The sequence below is a fragment of the Nannobrachium achirus genome, assembly GCF_963921795.1.
Source record: "Nannobrachium achirus genome assembly, chromosome: 21".
NCBI classification, from domain to species: domain Eukaryota; kingdom Metazoa; phylum Chordata; class Actinopteri; order Myctophiformes; family Myctophidae; genus Nannobrachium; species Nannobrachium achirus.
Window position 1 is genome coordinate 49,140,203 of NC_137828.1, and position 18,087 is coordinate 49,158,289.

Genomic DNA, 18,087 nt, shown 5'->3' on the forward strand with positions numbered 1-18,087 from the left:
ACTCATGCATAGAAGGAAGCATGAGATCAGTCCGTTGTCTCCCCAGGCACGGCAGAGGGAAAGCAGAGCCCAGGATTACATAGGCAATTGGCACTGGGTGTAAATGGGTTAAGAAATCGTGGGATAAAAATGTTTTTTTTTTTCTTTTTTTTCTTTCTTTTTTTAAGAGAAAATGTATTAGCTGCAGATGCATAGCCATGTTTTTCATCTGCAGTAGTCTTAAAGGTGATACACCATGCATTTAAAAAGTATTTATGTCATATCCCAAAAACGTTTTTCAAAAGGTTTGAGGCTAAATTACCACTCCTGAATAGAGAGCCTCTCTCATTTTTGAATGGCTCTCAGAGCATTTCAGCTGCAGTACCACCTTTGGCCTGAACTGCGCCCCCCCCCAAAAATCTTTTTGAAAAACAAAAAATCTTTGAAAAAAAAAGTTTTTTTTATTTATTTTTATTTTTATGATGACGTCATAATCGGCAGATGACGTCACAATCGGCAGCAAATCTGGATAGCCTGTTTTGAGAACCCGTGGGATACTTTTAACCTTCGCCTTCTCAAAACCAGAGAAAGACACAACGGTCAGAAATGGGACTTTGTGAGGATAGAAGGTGCTAGTGGGACCCCAAAAAAAGGTTTTAAAATAGGAAAAGTGAAATTTCATGGTGTATCACCTTTAACCTGCACTGGAAAACTACTAAATCAGCCTATAAAGTTTTTTCATTCTCCTTTAAGTATTATGTAGCATATGTTCCGGTCTGTGCTTAGATTACTGACTCCTGGCTGTACATTTTGCATATGGACTACTCTACAGGGATCTGCGATGTACATTACAGCTTACGGAACCACAACAGATGTTAAGGATCACTGTTGCTGTTGAATCACCAGTGAATATAAATGTACATTCATGCAGTATTCACTTGTGATAGTATTGTATGTTAAAGTTGTTTTTGTTGATAGAATATCAGTCAGATCTAGCACAGATATCTAGGGTCAGACTACAAAGGTGCATGCATACAGGAGGCGAAGACTTTACTTTTATGCAGTGAAAAGATGCACATTGACGTGATGCTGCACCGAGCGACACAAATGTGCGAAATACACCTCTTTTTCGTCTTTGCTTGTTGAAATATCACAACTTGAGCGAAGTTCTCTTTAAGAATGAAGCGACGCAAAGACAATATAATCTGTGTGAACGCAACTTTAATATATATATATATATATATATATATATATATATATATATTGTTTTTTTTTTTTCATCTCTCTACTCTTGTCTGTACCTATCCTGTGTTTTAGCATTGCTGTTGCTCCTACATTATCTAGAAGAGTGGACAGTATTTTGAGAAGACAGGGCACTTTTTTCCACATTTGGAACACAGGGCACTTGAGATAATTCATCATGGATTTTTGTCTGTTTGACTGAGCAGGGGCACTATTTAGGGAGAACACTGGGCACTATACTGTACTGGGATATTTGGGTGTGCGTGTGTGCGTTCGTGCTGTGTTGTGTTCAGTGGTGAAAGTGGTTTGAAATTCTTGCCGGAACTGTCCCAAGCGCGGCCGGAAAGAATTTGGGAGACTCTAACCCCCCAAAACCCCTGAAATGCATAGAAAACTGCATTTTGGCACAGTTAGACACACAATAAAAACACTACAGGTCCTACACCTGAATTTCTACCCAAGATGCACTGTGCTTTCTCTCTCTGTATCTCTCCTCTGATTTTTTCAGAGGATTAAACTAATTAAAACATGTATTTTTGGGGGGCAAACCCCTGTTTTGCAATGTAACTACAGTACTTTGGTCTTCCCTTTTTATTAATATCAAGTAGATGTTTCTCTTTTGGTACTTTAAATAGCAATAATGAGGCTACAAATCTTTTCCCCCCCCCATTCATTTCCAATGTAAAAACAATCTGCCCTCGTGTTTCTGTCCCACTGGGATTAAACAAATTAAAACATATATTTTCGGGGGAAACCCCCTGTTTTGCTACTGTACCTTTGTCTTCCCTTTTTATTAATATCACCTAGATGTTTTTCCTTTGGTACTTTAAATAGCAATAATGAGGCAATGAAAATACCCCCTCCCCCCATTCACTGCCACTATAAAAACAATCTGCCCTTAGTACCACTTAGTAACAGAGCAGAATGGGGCGGGATTTGACAAACAGTGAATTATGCAGTAGTCTCATCTACAAAGTAACTAGTAACTAAAGTTTTCAAATTATTGCAGTGGAGTAAAAGTACAATATTAGCCTCTTGAAATGTAGTGGAGTATAAGTAAAAGTACCTCAAAATTAAGTACAGTAGCCTACTTGAGTAAATTTACTTAGTTACTTACACCACTGGAAACCGAGGCGAAATACTTCCGCAAATGGGCGTGGCTTCATTCTGTACATTAGACACGCCCCTATAGTCATTGGCAGAGAGGCCAGCATTGTATTTCAACTATTTTGAAAAGTAATTTTTGAAACTTTTCGATTTTTTTCATCATTCAAATTTTGTCTGTTGGTTAATAACATAACTCTGTTGTGTGACAAACTGTTAATACATTTGTATCGTATTTATTTGGCTATACAGCCTCTTTAAGTATAAAAATTCATCAAAGCTTTACAATACTTGAGTAAATGTACTTACACCACTGCCCCTATTGTAAGCCAGGCCAAGAAATACACTGTTGACATTGCAGGTAGTTCCTGTGTGATTAAATCTGTAGCTATTAAGACAAATGGGATGGATAATTGTAGGCTGTATCAATGATCCTGTTGATTTACGCACTCTGGTATAAAAGCCCTCTTATCTCCAAGAACACCATTATTCACTATGCTGACGCATGCAGAGTGTTTAAAGTCAATGGCTTTGACATGAGTCATGACTTAATATAATATAGCTGCTCTTCTGAATGAGCATGCACCCTAACATCTAAACCTGTTGGGGGAAAGGACTTTGTCTAATAAATCTCAAACATCTGTCACCCGAGCAAACTGCTCCTGTGTCCTCCTAGGTCAGTGGTTCTCAACCTTTTCAGGCCGCGACCCCCAAAATAATCATATTTTAAACTATGTACATTGTACAGTGGTTGTGATATGACTAGTGGAGTCCTTGAGGGGGTCCCCAATATAGCATATATGGGTGTTGTGGAGCATAGATCTGCTATAAAAAATAAATAAATAAATAAATACATTTAGGAATATTTTGAAATATTTTAACACCGTAATTCTTGTATGGGGGTCGGTCCCTGCAGGCACAACATATTTTCCAGTTGGGGGTCCGCGGTCAAATAATAGAGGGGGTCCTTCATAGACATGAAAAAGTTAGAGAACCACAGACTATGGAGCTATCCCTGCAAGCAAGCCAGGGGTGGGCCTCTGCAGGCTATGTGTGGGCAGTGAGGGCAATGCCAGCCCGCACTTAACCTGCACAGGCCCATAGTGGGATTGCCTAAATGAGGCCCACAGCTGTTGACTCATCATGGGCTAACCATGGGCGTACTGTGGGCAGCCTGTACGTGTGAAAAGAGCGGCAAATGATGTGGGCTGCCCACACAAAAACTGCATTGGGCCCAAAGGTAGAACTATGCTATGGGCCTAAACGGGCGTACTGAGGGCAGACCTCAAAATTTGCCGCTCTTTTCACCTTTTTTTATGTATTTATTTATTGTTCCCGCCTTTTCATTCACTACCACCATGACTACCACTGGACAGCAGCTAATGACAGGAGGAGATGAACCAGTGATTTGGACATGACTGCTATTTAATGGTGAAATGGTACAGTAAGGACCTGCTTTTCACATTAATATAAGATAATAGCCAATAAGATAAAGCATTTTCTGTTCTTTCATTTCTCTTAGCATTGTTCACACAAACCACAAAGGGTGGATATTGGCATTAGCTAACTTAGCTAACTCAACTTGTTAACTTTGGCCATAGCTGGCCAGCTGTTAACACCAAGTTATTATTGTAAACTTTGTGAGCTTGTAGATCTGCTATTTTCAGGTACCAAATACATTGTGCAATGGAGCATAAATACATATCTAGCTAAATTAGCAATTTATAAAACAGTGTAAATTATATGTGAATTATTTCTTAGTAGCTATAGTTTGGTTTGTGTCAAAACTAGTGAGAAATGGCTAACAATTTGTGCACACTCACACACCATCATAATGTTGCCCTAAATATTTTTCTGTTCCTTACTTATTTTCCTAAAGTTGGATGAGTTTGTCAAAGATAACCATATAGCCTACATGGAATCTGACTGAGTGGGTCATGTCTTTTGAAAGTATGTACTGTAATATGAATTTTACTACACATGACTGTTGTTGGTATTTATCTCATATTAGATAACCACATTATCCCTTTGAAACAGGCAGCCTTTAAAAACAGCTTGTAAAAACAGTTTGTGTCTCTGTTAAAACAATATTTTGCAGAGCAACGGATTGACACAGAGTGCTTCTTTCTCCTGGAATGGAGAACGCATTCTTCATACTGTATGAAGCCACGGCTGAAATTTCAACGACACCTGCTTGAGGTACACCAGAGTAGGTCTAAAGAGACAAAATGTGTTATGTGTGTTTCAAAATGTAGTTATTAGTTAAGGTATTTGGGGATAAAGGATTTTTTTCTTTTTTTCCTTAAAAACTGGGAATTGCTCCTTTCATTGCATATCAGGAAACTGGGGCCTGTAGTTAACTTCTGGTCTAAATTGTGACATGCATTTTAAACCCCACTTTGAACTGGGGACCCCAACAAAATAATCACATTTGAATTGATGACCCCCTAAAAATATTATATTTGAATTGGGGACCCCCAAACCCTGACAAGCACATGGACTGTTTGATTCGGTTCCATTGGTAAAATTGTGAAAGTGGCAGATCTACAAGCTCAGAAGTTCAACCGCAAACTGGTGTTGTGAGCTTGTAGATCCCCTGGGGGTCCTGACCCACACATTGAGAACCACTGGATTAACCACTGGGGTAAACTATACTGTATAGTAAGTGTATGCAGTGTTTTGTGTAATTTTTTCTTTTTTTTTCTCCTTTATTTTTTATCATTTAAACAATGTAGCTCTGACCCTGGTGCTAATAAATTTCTTTTCATACTTTTATACTTTTCTATTATTCTAGCCCCACACCAGAGCCTACTATTTTGCTGCAGCCCATATCAGCACCAGAAGACTCACCACAACCCGTATTGCCTACAGACCAGCAAAAAGCTTTGGTGGAAGATGGAGCAACATTCGTAAGTTCACTTTGTCTGTGCGAGCAGCTTTGCAGCCTTGCTTCATTGACCGTAGGGAGGGGAGGGTGGTCTAGTCTACATTTTGAAATTAATGTTATGTAGTTTTAATTTATTTTGCCTTCTCTTTTTTATTAAAAAAATATCTGTTAGATCTTCAGCAAAATATATAATGGGAAATGTTTGTTTTGTGGTCTTCAGAAGAAGCTCTCCTGATCAATCTCTATATCAATGGTCCATATACTGTATGCCCACCTGATGGAGGAGCGCTTTGGAGAGAAGTGAGTATTCTCAATCAAGATTAAGCCATTTTTTAAATATATATATAGCCTGATTTAGCCAGACTATATACTCATGCCGCTAACTAACTGCAGTATATATCCCCACCTTGTTTTAACATGGGTGGATTGTCTAGCTGAGCTAGACTAACTACTATACACTATATCCTATAAAATGCACAAAGCAAATTATGAACACACATTGTCAACTTGGTGTTGCTGCCTGTTGTGTAATGTGTGTGTGTGTTCCTTTCTGCTTATTTCCTTTACTTTAAGATGAATGGTTCACCCCGGGGAGGAGTCATACATAAACCAGCATCAGGGTATCTGGAGGAGCACCTCCACAATGTCTGGAAAAGGTGCCGACAGCGCTAGGGCAGGCAGTTGAATTCACCACAAGAGGGAAGAGACCCTAGTCATCCTGCCAGGTACAGCAAGATCAAGGTGTCAATACAACGTAGTATATTCAACCCACTTGCATTTCGAAGTGGATGACTGTATGCTCTTTGCAACAAAGAACTCTACATTGTAAACTCGGATGTCTTCATCTACCACTATTTTCTAAGTGAGAATGTATTATTTTCTCTGCTCATCACAGAATCAGATGTAACTGCAGAGCAAGTCCTGCAAATGTCAGAGTGGCTGAAAAACAACATAAGTCCGGCCGATACATTTTGCAGACCTCCATTTATAGGGTACAGTGGATACGAGAAAATGGGACAAAGCCAATCCAAGCCATAGTTGAAGAGTTCCTGCGTCACAGTTCCAAGGACACGGCATGGTGAGCTTTTGAATTAAATTGATTATTGTTTGTTCCTTAGGGCATGGTCAACCAAAGTTTAATTCTACCTGTGGATTCTGTGAAAGCTTTTCAATGGGAATGAAGTATAAAAATGTTAGCACAATGTGTGTGTCTCACACACACACACACACACACACACACACACACACACACACACACACACACACACACACACACACACACACACATATGCAGATAATCTAATAATTATGTTTTTATATATTTCCAGATGAATACAGCCACGAGAAAGGACAAGCCTGGGTAATGTTTGTGAGCAGTACAAGAAGAAACATCCTGGAAAATTGACTCATGGCTCAAGTCACAAGGTGGGCTGGTGGTATAGGGGACTTACCGTTGACGGCTGACTGGAGGTTGGTTGTTTTGTTGTTGTTGTTTATAGTTTGTTTAAAAAAACTATTTGTTAAAAATGTGTGTGTTTTTGTTTGAAATCAATCACACAATCTTAATATTCTGGGTCCTTCGTTCCACAATCCACCCCACCCAGATCAACACTTGACAATAAGCTGCAAAGTTAGTCTGTGCTATTGTGGACACTTCTGCTTAGTAGTCAGTTCCTGACATTTTATTTTCTCTTTTTTTTTTCTTCTTTTTTATTACCCACAGTTGCATGTAGTGCTGAGGTCTGGGTATAAGGAGTAGTTATAAGGGATTTAATTAAGAGATTAATGTAAATAATGTTATCCTAATCCCTGAATACTCAACAAAGTAAAAGTACAAAAGTATTGGTATCAACATTTACTTAAAGTACCAGAAGTAGAAAGTACTCATTATGCTGGATGTCCCATTTCACAAGTTTTCAAATGTATAAGATCTTGAAAATTGCAGATCTATTAGCTCACTATGCGTCACATCACAGGCTTGTAGAGCTCTTTTTTCAAATGGCCGAAATGTATAGGCTGAGGTGGTCAATGTATGTTTTTTATAATAATCAATTTTCAATTTAAAATGATTGTAGTGGAATAAAAGTATAATGTCTGCCTTTTAAGATATAGTGAAGTAAAAGTATTGAAAATTGGAAACCCCAATGTTCTACTGAATGTATGTTGTGTTGTTTTATATTTGTTTTGTATTTAATAAATACATTGATTTTAATCCCTTTGACTATTGTTATTTATTGTTTATACATTTTAGATGAATAATAGTTATTTTTTTTTCCTAAAGTGAACTTAAGTTACAGTAGTTGAAATGGTTTAAACATAATTATTGCTACAATAGAAGAAATAGACTACAAAACCATTGTGGGCATAGTCAGGGCCTAGTTAGGGCAGTAAATAGGGCTTCCTGAGGGCCAAGTGAGGGCTGCCTATTCAGGGCCCCAAGTGGGCCTATGCCGGCCCAGTGTAGGCTTGTGAGGGCTAAGTAAGGGCTGCCCACGCAGGCCCAGCACTTTGGGGCCAACACTTTGCCGATGTTCAAAACCTCTCGGGCCCAGTGTGGGCCGCCTACAGGGGGCCCTTTGGCCAGTCCTAAGTGGGCCTGGACAGGGCCAGTGCAGGCTTGCTTGCAGGGATTGATTGAATAGCCTACTTTATTAGCAGTTCGCGCAGGAAGACGCCTACATGATGACAGTTCGTTTCGGATACAAGGTTTATTAATATGATTTAAAACTAAGAAAGCACAGAATGTTTACATCTGGGTCGTTTGTAGCCTACTCAATTCATTGAAATAAAGATGCTGCGTTGGCCGGGAATCGAACCCGGGTCAACTGCTTGGAAGGCAGCTATGCTCACCACTATACCACCAACGCCTACAGAGCAATTTTGCTATAACTTTTAACCAGTAGAATAGACGCAAAAGAGCTCCCATTGTGGACTTGCAGATCGTCTATTTTCACTACTTCTTTCTAATTTGTGGGAATAATTTGTTTTGAATAAGTTAAAAAAATTGCTTTTGTGGGAATGCGATTTGAAAATGTTTTGTAATAATAATTCAAAACTAAAAATTGGAAACCAAAAATTAAGGGACCCATAAAAATGAGTCCGCAACCCACATGTGTCCCGACCCAATGTTTGGGAAACAGCGCTATAGGCCTACAGTATCTTAAATAAACTATCTTTAAAGAATGTTACAAGTTTAGGAACCCTGGCCGTTAACTCACCGTGTGAAGAACAGATATCAGCCCGAGCAGCAGCAGAGAAAACCGGTGGTGCGTCATGGACATGATGATGGTGATCACCGCACACACATCTCCACCACCAGACCTCATGTAGACTCCAGGCGAGGTCCTTAATTCGTGACAATGTACGAGCCTACGAGGCCAACACACTAATGTAGCCTCGAAACTCAGGTGTGAGAAGAAGGAAAAAAGTAATTAAATCTATTTGGTCACATTAACTAAAACTAATTTCGAACCAGCCTACAGAAATGTAACCTAATATTGTGAGAAGATGCCCTTTCCAATCAATAAGTAACAGAATCCACAGGTCGTGTCGCTGTGGTCCGGCGTTCCACAGATCTGAGCTGGGATGATGTTGGGTTTGATGACAAACAGCTGGGTCTCTTCTTCTCTACTCCACTCCCGCTACCTCTCCAGTGCGCAGCGCGCCCCTGACGCCACTTTCTTTTCCAGTCCCGGACGCGCGCGCTATATTTCTTGCGCAGTCCCGTCCTCCGAGAGATGATGAGCAGAAATACGTCTGTCTGTCTGTCTGTCTGTCTGTCTGTCTGTCTGTCTGTCTGTCTGTCTGTCTGTCTGTCTGTGCGTGCGTGCGTGCGTCTGTCTGTCTGTCTGTCTGTCTACTCTTTAATACGAACAACAGCGTCCTCTTGCGGCTGAACCGAGCCCATAATAAATAGTATTGAAATGCACCTGCCTTGCATTTCCCTCAATCAGACTATCAAACTAAAGGCTCCATTTACACTGGCAGCCAAATCCAGCTTGAATCAGATCTGTGTCACATCCAGATTGGAATCTGATTTGTTCGATGTGAATGTGTGACCATTTAACCAATCGGATTCCAATCTGTATCATTGTAATTCTGTGTTCTCACACAATGATGTATGAATGAGTATATCTTGAGGCGCTTGTGTCACATTGACACTGATTATCTGTAATTAGCTGTACCTGGACTAAATTAATCATTATGCGCAACCCTGACATTAATGTGCAATTCTGACCTATGCCAGTGGTGTGTGATACAACTTGCTGTCATCGCCATGCCATGCTGGCTTGTGGTGAACATTTTGTCAAAAATCAAAATTTTCCATGGACATACAAAATGAGTCACAAACACAAAGAGCTAGGCCTAAATGAGTAAAATGACCATTACAGGTCTGTAACTGAGAGTGTACAATTTGGTTCAATTTGTACACTCTCAGAATTAAGGGGGTCCTTTTGACGTTTGAGAACCTGTACTAGTCAACTCCTAATGTGCCATAGTGTCATTGTAAATCAGTGTCATACATATTCTGAAGAAAACCGGAAGACTGACATTCAGTAATTGGGTCTTATGATCAAAATAAGAATGTTTTGAAAAAGCTAAATCTAGAATTTGCCACGGAGGAGGCCAAGTCTTGCCATGGACACATTTGTCTGTGTATGGACATATATGACCCCTGAACGTGTCTGTTTGAATCATGCCTGAGGAAGGTTATGTAGGCCTAGCCTGGGATCCCTTCACTTTTCGGGGTTTGATCCGGTCTGGAGCGGAAACCACTTTATCAAACCGGAAACAGCTTTAACCCCAAATAATTCCCCTGTGCTCAAGCCAAGGACATACTTTTAGGGCCTACTTAATAAACCCCTTGATGCAGCGTAGTTTTGCTTTTGGAAAATGTGTTTGGTATATGCATCTTTTAGTCCAACTCGTAGCGACTGGCAAGACTACACTAGGCTACTCAAGCATTTTAGGGATTGGGGAAACAAACAGGGGGAACCAAAACAAAGCGACGTCGCTTCTTCTGCTTGTGGTTTCCGCCTAGACTGGATCAAACGGCCCGTTGTAAACGAATACCAGGCTTTTCCCCAAGAAAGCCTGGTGACGTGAGGTGTAGGCCTATGTGTGTGATTTTTTAGTACTTGTCGCATTCATCCCAAGCCAATAATTTGATGTCCAGTCCAGCAGTGGTTCCCTATGGAAACACATAGGGAAGTTATCGATATATAGGACAAAATACAATTGAAATGGGACATTATGCATAATGAGTACTTTTACTTACTATCTATATCCCTTTAATAAATCCTTCATGTAAGCCTAAAATTCTAGTTTTGAGAGATAAGTGTTTGGGGTAATCTTTTGTTGTTTTTCAACCCACCCAGTTAAATGAAGAGGGTGTGCTCTGCTCACACCTCAGGCCTCTTCAAAACCTCTAATGTAATGACACCTTTACAACCAGCTGGGGGCAGCACCAGCCCATAAAGACATTCAGCCACACTTGTGAAACAACATGACACTGCACGTCTTCACACTGGACCAACAGTGATTATGGAGATGACGAGGACATCAAAAAAGACTGACAGGCTGTTCAGGACTGTTGAAATAGGCCTTAATTGGCTTTGTCTTTTTTAACAGTTTTGAGTTGCAGTCACCTGACTTGAGCAGTTTTAAAGGAGGGTAGGGATTTACACATTTTTGTGGTATAGCAGGAGAACAAATTACCCTTTGTTTGAGCCAAACCTGGGTTGGACGTGAACAGCTGCCACTGGTGTTTTCAAAATGTCAGGGTCAAGATTAGACTAAGATGGAAGGTTAAGCAGTAGCCTAACCGGTTTATTTTGGGCTGTTTGGAGTCTTGCTTTTAAGGCCTTTGTGGCGGTACCATGTGGACTCCATAGGAGTGGACTCCATAGTCATCATGGGGTTGAATGAGTGCTCCTCTGGCTGCTATAGAGGCTTCAAGGTGTTCTTACTGACCAAGTTGATTTCTTTTTTTATTGCGACCGTAGGACGCAGTTTACTATCAGAACCATCACATCTTGACCGTATCTGTCCATCCGGACGGGTAACGTTTGTCTTTTTTGTTGATTGACTCTCACACTCTGACATCACTGTGATGTCATGGGAACCAAATCCCTTTTATGCCCATATATGGAGATATGGAGATCCCTGTGATGCCAGGGGAACCAACTCCCTTTTATGCCCATATATGGAGATCCCTGATGTCATCAATATTAAACCCATATCTGTGAATGCCAGTATATCATCACTGTGATGTCAGGGGAATCAAATCCCTTTTATTGCCATATATGGAGATCCCTGTGATGCCAGGGGAACCAAATCCCTTTGGCCAGATGGCCAAGACATGGCGCGACCTCGCCCTCGCTTTTCACCCTCAGGTGTCTTACTGGTTACTTTAGTTGCCATTTTGTCACTGGAAATCTTTCCAGTGACAAAATCAAAAAATGCAACCCGGGTAGATAATTTCGTCTTCTCTTGTGATAACATTGTCACCCAATTTGACAGTGAAGTTATCGACCTGGCAGAGGTTAAAATTGGACCCAAAGAGGATGGATTCTGTTGTGATAGTTTGTTGTCAGTGAGCCATGTGCAGATCTTACCGAGTTCAGAGCTAAGGGCTTTTTGGTCAGAGTGAGGAGTGTTTTGTTGTGTAACTGAACAGCTGTTGCGTTTAGCGGGCTGTGAGTGGAGGGGGGTGACTGCCCACCCCGCACCTCCCATCAACTAATTAGACATAAAGACACCTAATTAGCCCATTCATCATGTGAGGGAATCAAATGGCTGCATCTGTACAGCAAGGCCTCACCAGGGGCTTTTACAGACTGTCAGGGTCTGAGAGGCATCTGCAGCGCTCGCGCGCGCGTGTGTGTGTGTGTGTTTCCAGTGGACAGTTATTGTCAATGATGGAGTGCTTACAGCTCCCTCAGGTAGCCTAGAATCTATGATGTGTGTGTGTGTGTGTGTGTGTGTGTGTGTGTGTGTGTGTGTGTGTGTGTGTGTGTGTGTGTGTGTGTGTGTGCGTGCGTGCGTGCGTGCGTGCGTGCGTGCGTGCGTGCGTGGGACACACGCAAAAACACACATCGTCTACACACACATCCACACACATCTACTAGTATACACAGAGAAACACAATTATACTCACAGTAACACACATCTACAGATAGCATTGTGCTCAGTACTGTAACAAAGTATGTTTACTTGAGTACTGCTCGACCTTTGCATTACTTAATAGTTTTTTTACAATTACTCCACTACTATCACTAGTACAGTACATCTCCAAAGACAAATATTGTGTTTTTGACTCCACTACATTTCAATGAAGGTTGCTCATTTATTTTAAACATAAGATCAGCTTTGTATGCACTTACGGTAAGTACAATACTCAAAGACAGTGCAGCCGATCTTCATGTTATAACAGCCCCAATCAATGGATGATTCTAAGCTCTATAGGGTGCCATTTTCAAGACTGCATGCTTGCCACCTGATTCAACACTTATCTCTGGTGATGGCAGAATCTACCATAAATGAATGGCCTACTTCAAAAATTGTCTTAGCAGAATAATCTGTTGTCCGTTCATATATGTGACACGTGTTATAATTTAGATAATCGCTATATTATTTAACGCTGCCTACCATTAATTCATTAACCACTTTCAACATGGCATCTCTCTGTTGTGGGAATGTCATTATACTGTAAGCGAACATTTTCAAGCATTCTTTCTTTCCCCCCCCTCAAACAAATAGTGAAAATAATGGATTTACACGTGGATCTACAAGCTCTCAACGCGTCGCCAGATCCACTATTTTTGCTATTTTAGAAATGGGGCTGTGCTGTGGGAGCTTTTTCATATTTCTTTCTTACATTACGCCACTGGATTCCTCCCAGGGTCACAGGGTGACAAAAAGGACAAGTTCTCCTAGAAGAGTTAATTATGAAGAAACATGGCTACTGCTCTTCTGGACCGCATCATCACACCATTTGGTGCCCAATTTACCTCCCTATACCTGTGAGCTTCTCAGTCCTGCTCGAGCTGCTAGTTCCATCTGTCCAGAACCAAGAAGGTGTTCTTCTTTCTCTCCTCTACACTGCAAATTAATTAGACATCACAGGGAGAAAGGAAAGGGCAAAACCACAGGCACCGTGTGTGTGTGTGTGTGTGTGTGTGTGTGTGTGTGTGTGTGTTGGCCTTGTGTAGCCAGACTATATCACTACTGTGAATATGAGTCTGTTACTTCTACAGTATATGGAAGATTTCTTTTCCAAGGGGTGGGTTAAAAAAATGGCTCTGGATCATGGTCAGTATCAGGGTCAGTATCATGGTCAGTATCATGGTCAGTATCAAGTCAATATCATGTCAGTATCATGGTTAGTATCATGTCAGTATCATGTCAGTTTCATGTCAGTATAATGTTCAGTATAATGTCAGTATCATGGTCTGTATCATGTCAGTATCATCAGTATCATGTCAGTACCATGGTCAGTATCATGTCAATATCATGATCAGTATCATGTCTCCATCATGTCAATATCATGGTCAGTATTGTGTCAGTATCATGTCAATATGGTCAGTATTGTGTCAGTTAGTACTTAAATTCAAGTAAAAATGTGACTGAGCAGCTCTGTACCGGAGTAATATCTGACCAGGAGTAGGCTAACTATACTTTCACTAAAGTAATAGGGATAATGTACAGTGCCTTGTCCACCAATGGCCACATCTGCAGACAGTAGCACTCTTCATTCAAGTCCCACTTAGTTCAGACTCTGTCATTATTGTGTGACTGACAGTTACTGTCTGGAGTTGGTCAGTCACAGTTGCTGTAACAGAAAAGAAGAGCAGAGTCTCTTTCTGGAGAGAAGGAAATGTGATTCCCCACTCTCATATATATAAATATCACAGTTCAGTGAAATCCCCTGACCCGCCAGTACATGCTGCTTCAGTGTGAATGTAGCATTTTAAAAAGGACACGCTGCCAGCACACAGGAAAGCTGCCTGAATGGTGCGTCGACCATACAATCACAATGTCCCCAGTTTGAATCCTCCTGCAGACCGGCATGCATTTTCCCCTCTCTGACCTCAGTGCAGTGGTAGCAAATGTAATGAGATAAGCTGTGTCACAATTCATGGGGCCAAATCCTTGGCAGGCTGGAGCCTGCGAAGGTTGCGTAGGACTCAAATTAAGACTGAAAAAGAGCCTTGTTAGTGAATGGTACAACAGGTCTACAGAGGACTTGTACTTAAAGGACGACTTCACCACTTTTCAACCTATCTTCATATAATTGGTCCTCAATAATGTTCATGATAAAATAGCATTTTTCCCCTAGTTGGCCTGTGTCTCAAAGGACACAAAAGATTGCATGTTAGATAATACCCACAACCAATTATAGGCTATATCTCTCACCACAACAGAGACATCAGAGCCAGTGGCACATTTCAAAAGGACAGCCCAAGATAAAGCTGTCTCTATGGGTACGTGAAGGACACTGACCCCCTGGCGACTCCTTATCCCCAAAAACATCAGCGCACATTTTAAAATAGGATCTAGCTGCTATCTTGATACATTAAACACATAAATTCTCACCCCAAAAATCTTAAAACTACATGCTGTGACAGTAGTATTTGGAAATGTCTAACCTCTCAAGGCAGATTCTGTCAGCATCACTGCCCAGCATCACTGCCCAAATTACTTTTTTCTATCGATAACTAACTAAAACAATTGATGTTAGTTTAACTTGAAAATGTACAGTAGGTTCAATTGCTGCTTTGAAATTTCAAATTAAGACAACATCACTAGCAACATCAGCAGCAGCAGATAGACAGACAGACAGACAGACAGACAGACAGACAGACAGACAGACAGACAGACAGACAGAGAGCATTGGTCGGCCTTGTATATGGTTTAACTACATAATGCATGTGTTTTTTCTTTTCTTCTTCTCTTCTACCCTGTGGGTGAGAAGTTCTGAGAACTGTTGCATGGAGTAGAGCAGGTGTTGCATAAAGGAGAGCAGCACAGCATCACAAGAACGTCAGAGCACTTTGTGCATGGTGGGGCCTCAGCCTCAAAGGAACACATTCATAGCAAACATGAACCTTCCTGCCAGAGACCATGGATCGCCTGGTTTAGTTCAAAGGCCCCGCAGTCATATGTCTGAGATGAAACACTGACACAGGTACAGTTTGTTCAAACGTATTGGAATACAATATTCACACAAAAAAAGTCTAATTATTATTAATGATAATAATTGTATAGACGGGTTTCTGGTCCACGTCACGTTTGATTCGGTACCAAAATTAGCCAATGAAACCAGGCTTAACCAGCGCTCCCCAAAACAACAGGTTTGGGGATTGGACGGACTGATTACATGATACAGTCACCTGTGCATTTAGTCTCAATGTTTGTAAACAAGAAACCCGTCTATTATACAGGTAGGTAAAGGGACAACTTCAGATGCAAGTTCATGTGATGTTCATGTTCCTGTATTTAGGCAACATTATCGATCATGGAAATTACTCAAAAGTTCTCCATAACTGCAAAAAAAACGCAGTTCAAGTATGAAAAATCATGACACCACGAGTGATGACTGCATTTATTAATTTGCCCATAAAACAACAGTATTAAAAAGAGAATAATAATAAAGTTGCAGGATGTTCAAGATATCTTTGGTCAGTTTTGGAATGCGGATATGACTTGGTATTATTTAATGGGAATATCCTTCAAAGTTAAAACACACAAGAATTCATATAATAACAAATTGTGTGTTTTTGAGCATGAAGCATTCCCCTGAAGCGTGGCAGGGATCTGAGCCCCTTTTGCCAGGATAAATTAGCTGTTTAAATTTGCAATCATGTGCTAAATTGTCCTCCAAGTGTTCTCGCAGATGATTCAAATTTCATTACAGTTCAGCTCATAGTGTTTAATTTGCTTGACCTTTTTTTTCCAGTTTGGAGGCAATAGGGCTAGCCATGATTAAAGTCTCATTTCTCTTATACCTCTCCTACTGTACCGTAAATGCACACAACGCCCTCTGAAAATGTTCCATCTCATCGTCTCTGCAACGCTTTGTTATGAGAAATCAATCAATTACACACAACGGGGTGCAAGGCTGTATTAATTGCTTATGTCAATCAAAGAAAAAATAAACTTTCAAATGGTGGAGTCTGGAGAAGAGAAGTGAAGTTAATGTCTGTCGACACCCTGCATGGCCAACGCTCAAAGCATCCTACTTTTCTCCCTCCTGGCTCTAAAGCTGTGGCATGGTCTCTGCTCTGACCCCCTGCAGTCTCACTCCCCCACTGCAGTCTGAAAAGCCACCTCTTCGGACTGAATCTTTTGAAATATGCATATCTTTTTTGTAATGTATAGTAAACTAAAAAAGGATATTTTAGCTAATTGCGACCCTTAAAAAATGGTTTGCGACCCAAACAGGGGCCCGACCCACTGTATGGGAAACAGTGATGTATTTACATTGTAGATGACCATTTGGTGACCATCGTGGACTAGAGGAGGGGGACAAGGCAGGAGAGGTAGGAGAGAGAGAGGAAGATAGGAAAGGGGGAGTCAGAGAGAACAAGGAAAGAGGGAGCGGTGTCCTTCAAAGCAACGATGTACCCAATGTGATTTTCCACAGCGTTGAAGCCATATCCATATCATTAATGGAAATCGGACCAAACAAATAGAAAAGAAATAACACTACAATCAGTGGCTCTAGCACACCTGCTGGGCAGCAATCAACAGTGAAATTGCACAGGAGATGGGCATAATTCTGCTATGCTTTCCACTTTCCACTTCAATGCTCCAGATCTCATACAAGAAAAAGTACAATTACACACCATGCAATTTCATTCTCCTTCTTTGCTCTGGATTTAACTGTTACTTTTCAACAAGCCAAGGAGGAGCGCTGCAAAAATATTAATGTTTTCAAACTATCCCTGTGCACATCAATGAAAGACAGCAACCAACTGCAGTCTGCAGATGTAGAAGCATTTTTGGAGTTCATGTTTCATTTTTTGCATGACATAGGCCTACAGACCAGGGAATGCATGTCTGTCTGTCTGTCTGTCTCTCTCTCTCTCTCTCTCTCTCTCTCTCTCTCTCTCTCTCTCTCTCTCTCTCTCTCTCTCTCTCTCTTATATACAGTTTTTTTTCGATTGCAAAAAGCTAAAATTAGGCACAATTTTCACAACCTTTACTTCTGTCCCCAATCGCTTGACTTAATTTGTTACTACTTTAGATTTCCTTATCATATTAGACTCTGACTTTCCTTCTTTACACTGATGTAAATTTCACATCACCTTGTTGTCAAAACACAACACACAATTTTCAGGTTTGCACACACTTCTCATACAATCTCAAAGCATCAAGCCACAACACACAACTATTCAAATCTCTACACTTTCAGGTCTGATGTCAATTACACATCACTCTGTTGTCTAAACACTACACACAATGTTCAGTTGTTGCACAACTGAACGTGCAGACAGGAACCGGAGGCAGAGATGGGCACAAAATACAAAGATACAAATACCAGGATAGTATCTTGGTGACGGTATCCTGGTCAGTATTAAACTGTATTTAGATTTCTTTTCAAAATACTTGTTTGTATTTTGTGCCCATCTTTGACCAGAGGCATGATGCCTAAATCTACTTTAAATCAATACAACTTTTTGGATGCATATTTGTGTGCTGTTTTATGTTTGTCTATGAGAGAAGTGGGCATACACTGGGTCATTTTACAAAAAGCGAATTGGTTCAGAGTAATTGTCATTCATTCAGTGTGTTCCATTTCTATAACTAGAATTTCGGGCCCCCTTCGGGGGCCCTCAAATCTAGAGCGGTATACCAGCAATCAGATGGAT

General features: G+C 40.7%; 1 protein-coding gene across 1 annotated transcript in view; it reads right to left on the reverse strand.

The window, feature by feature from the left end:
• Positions 1 to 8,811, reverse strand: part of LOC308306766 (vasoactive intestinal polypeptide receptor 2-like) — a gene marked incomplete at its 3' end in the record, with an annotated part of 48,597 nt that extends 39,786 nt beyond the window's left edge. Inside the window, exon 1 of the mRNA XM_080751810.1 lies at positions 8,431 to 8,811. Within this exon, the coding sequence (XP_080607936.1) occupies positions 8,431 to 8,538 (108 nt within the window). The 5' untranslated portion in view covers positions 8,539 to 8,811. The remainder of the gene's footprint in view (positions 1 to 8,430) is intronic.
• Between the last annotated feature and the right edge of the window lie 9,276 nt (positions 8,812 to 18,087).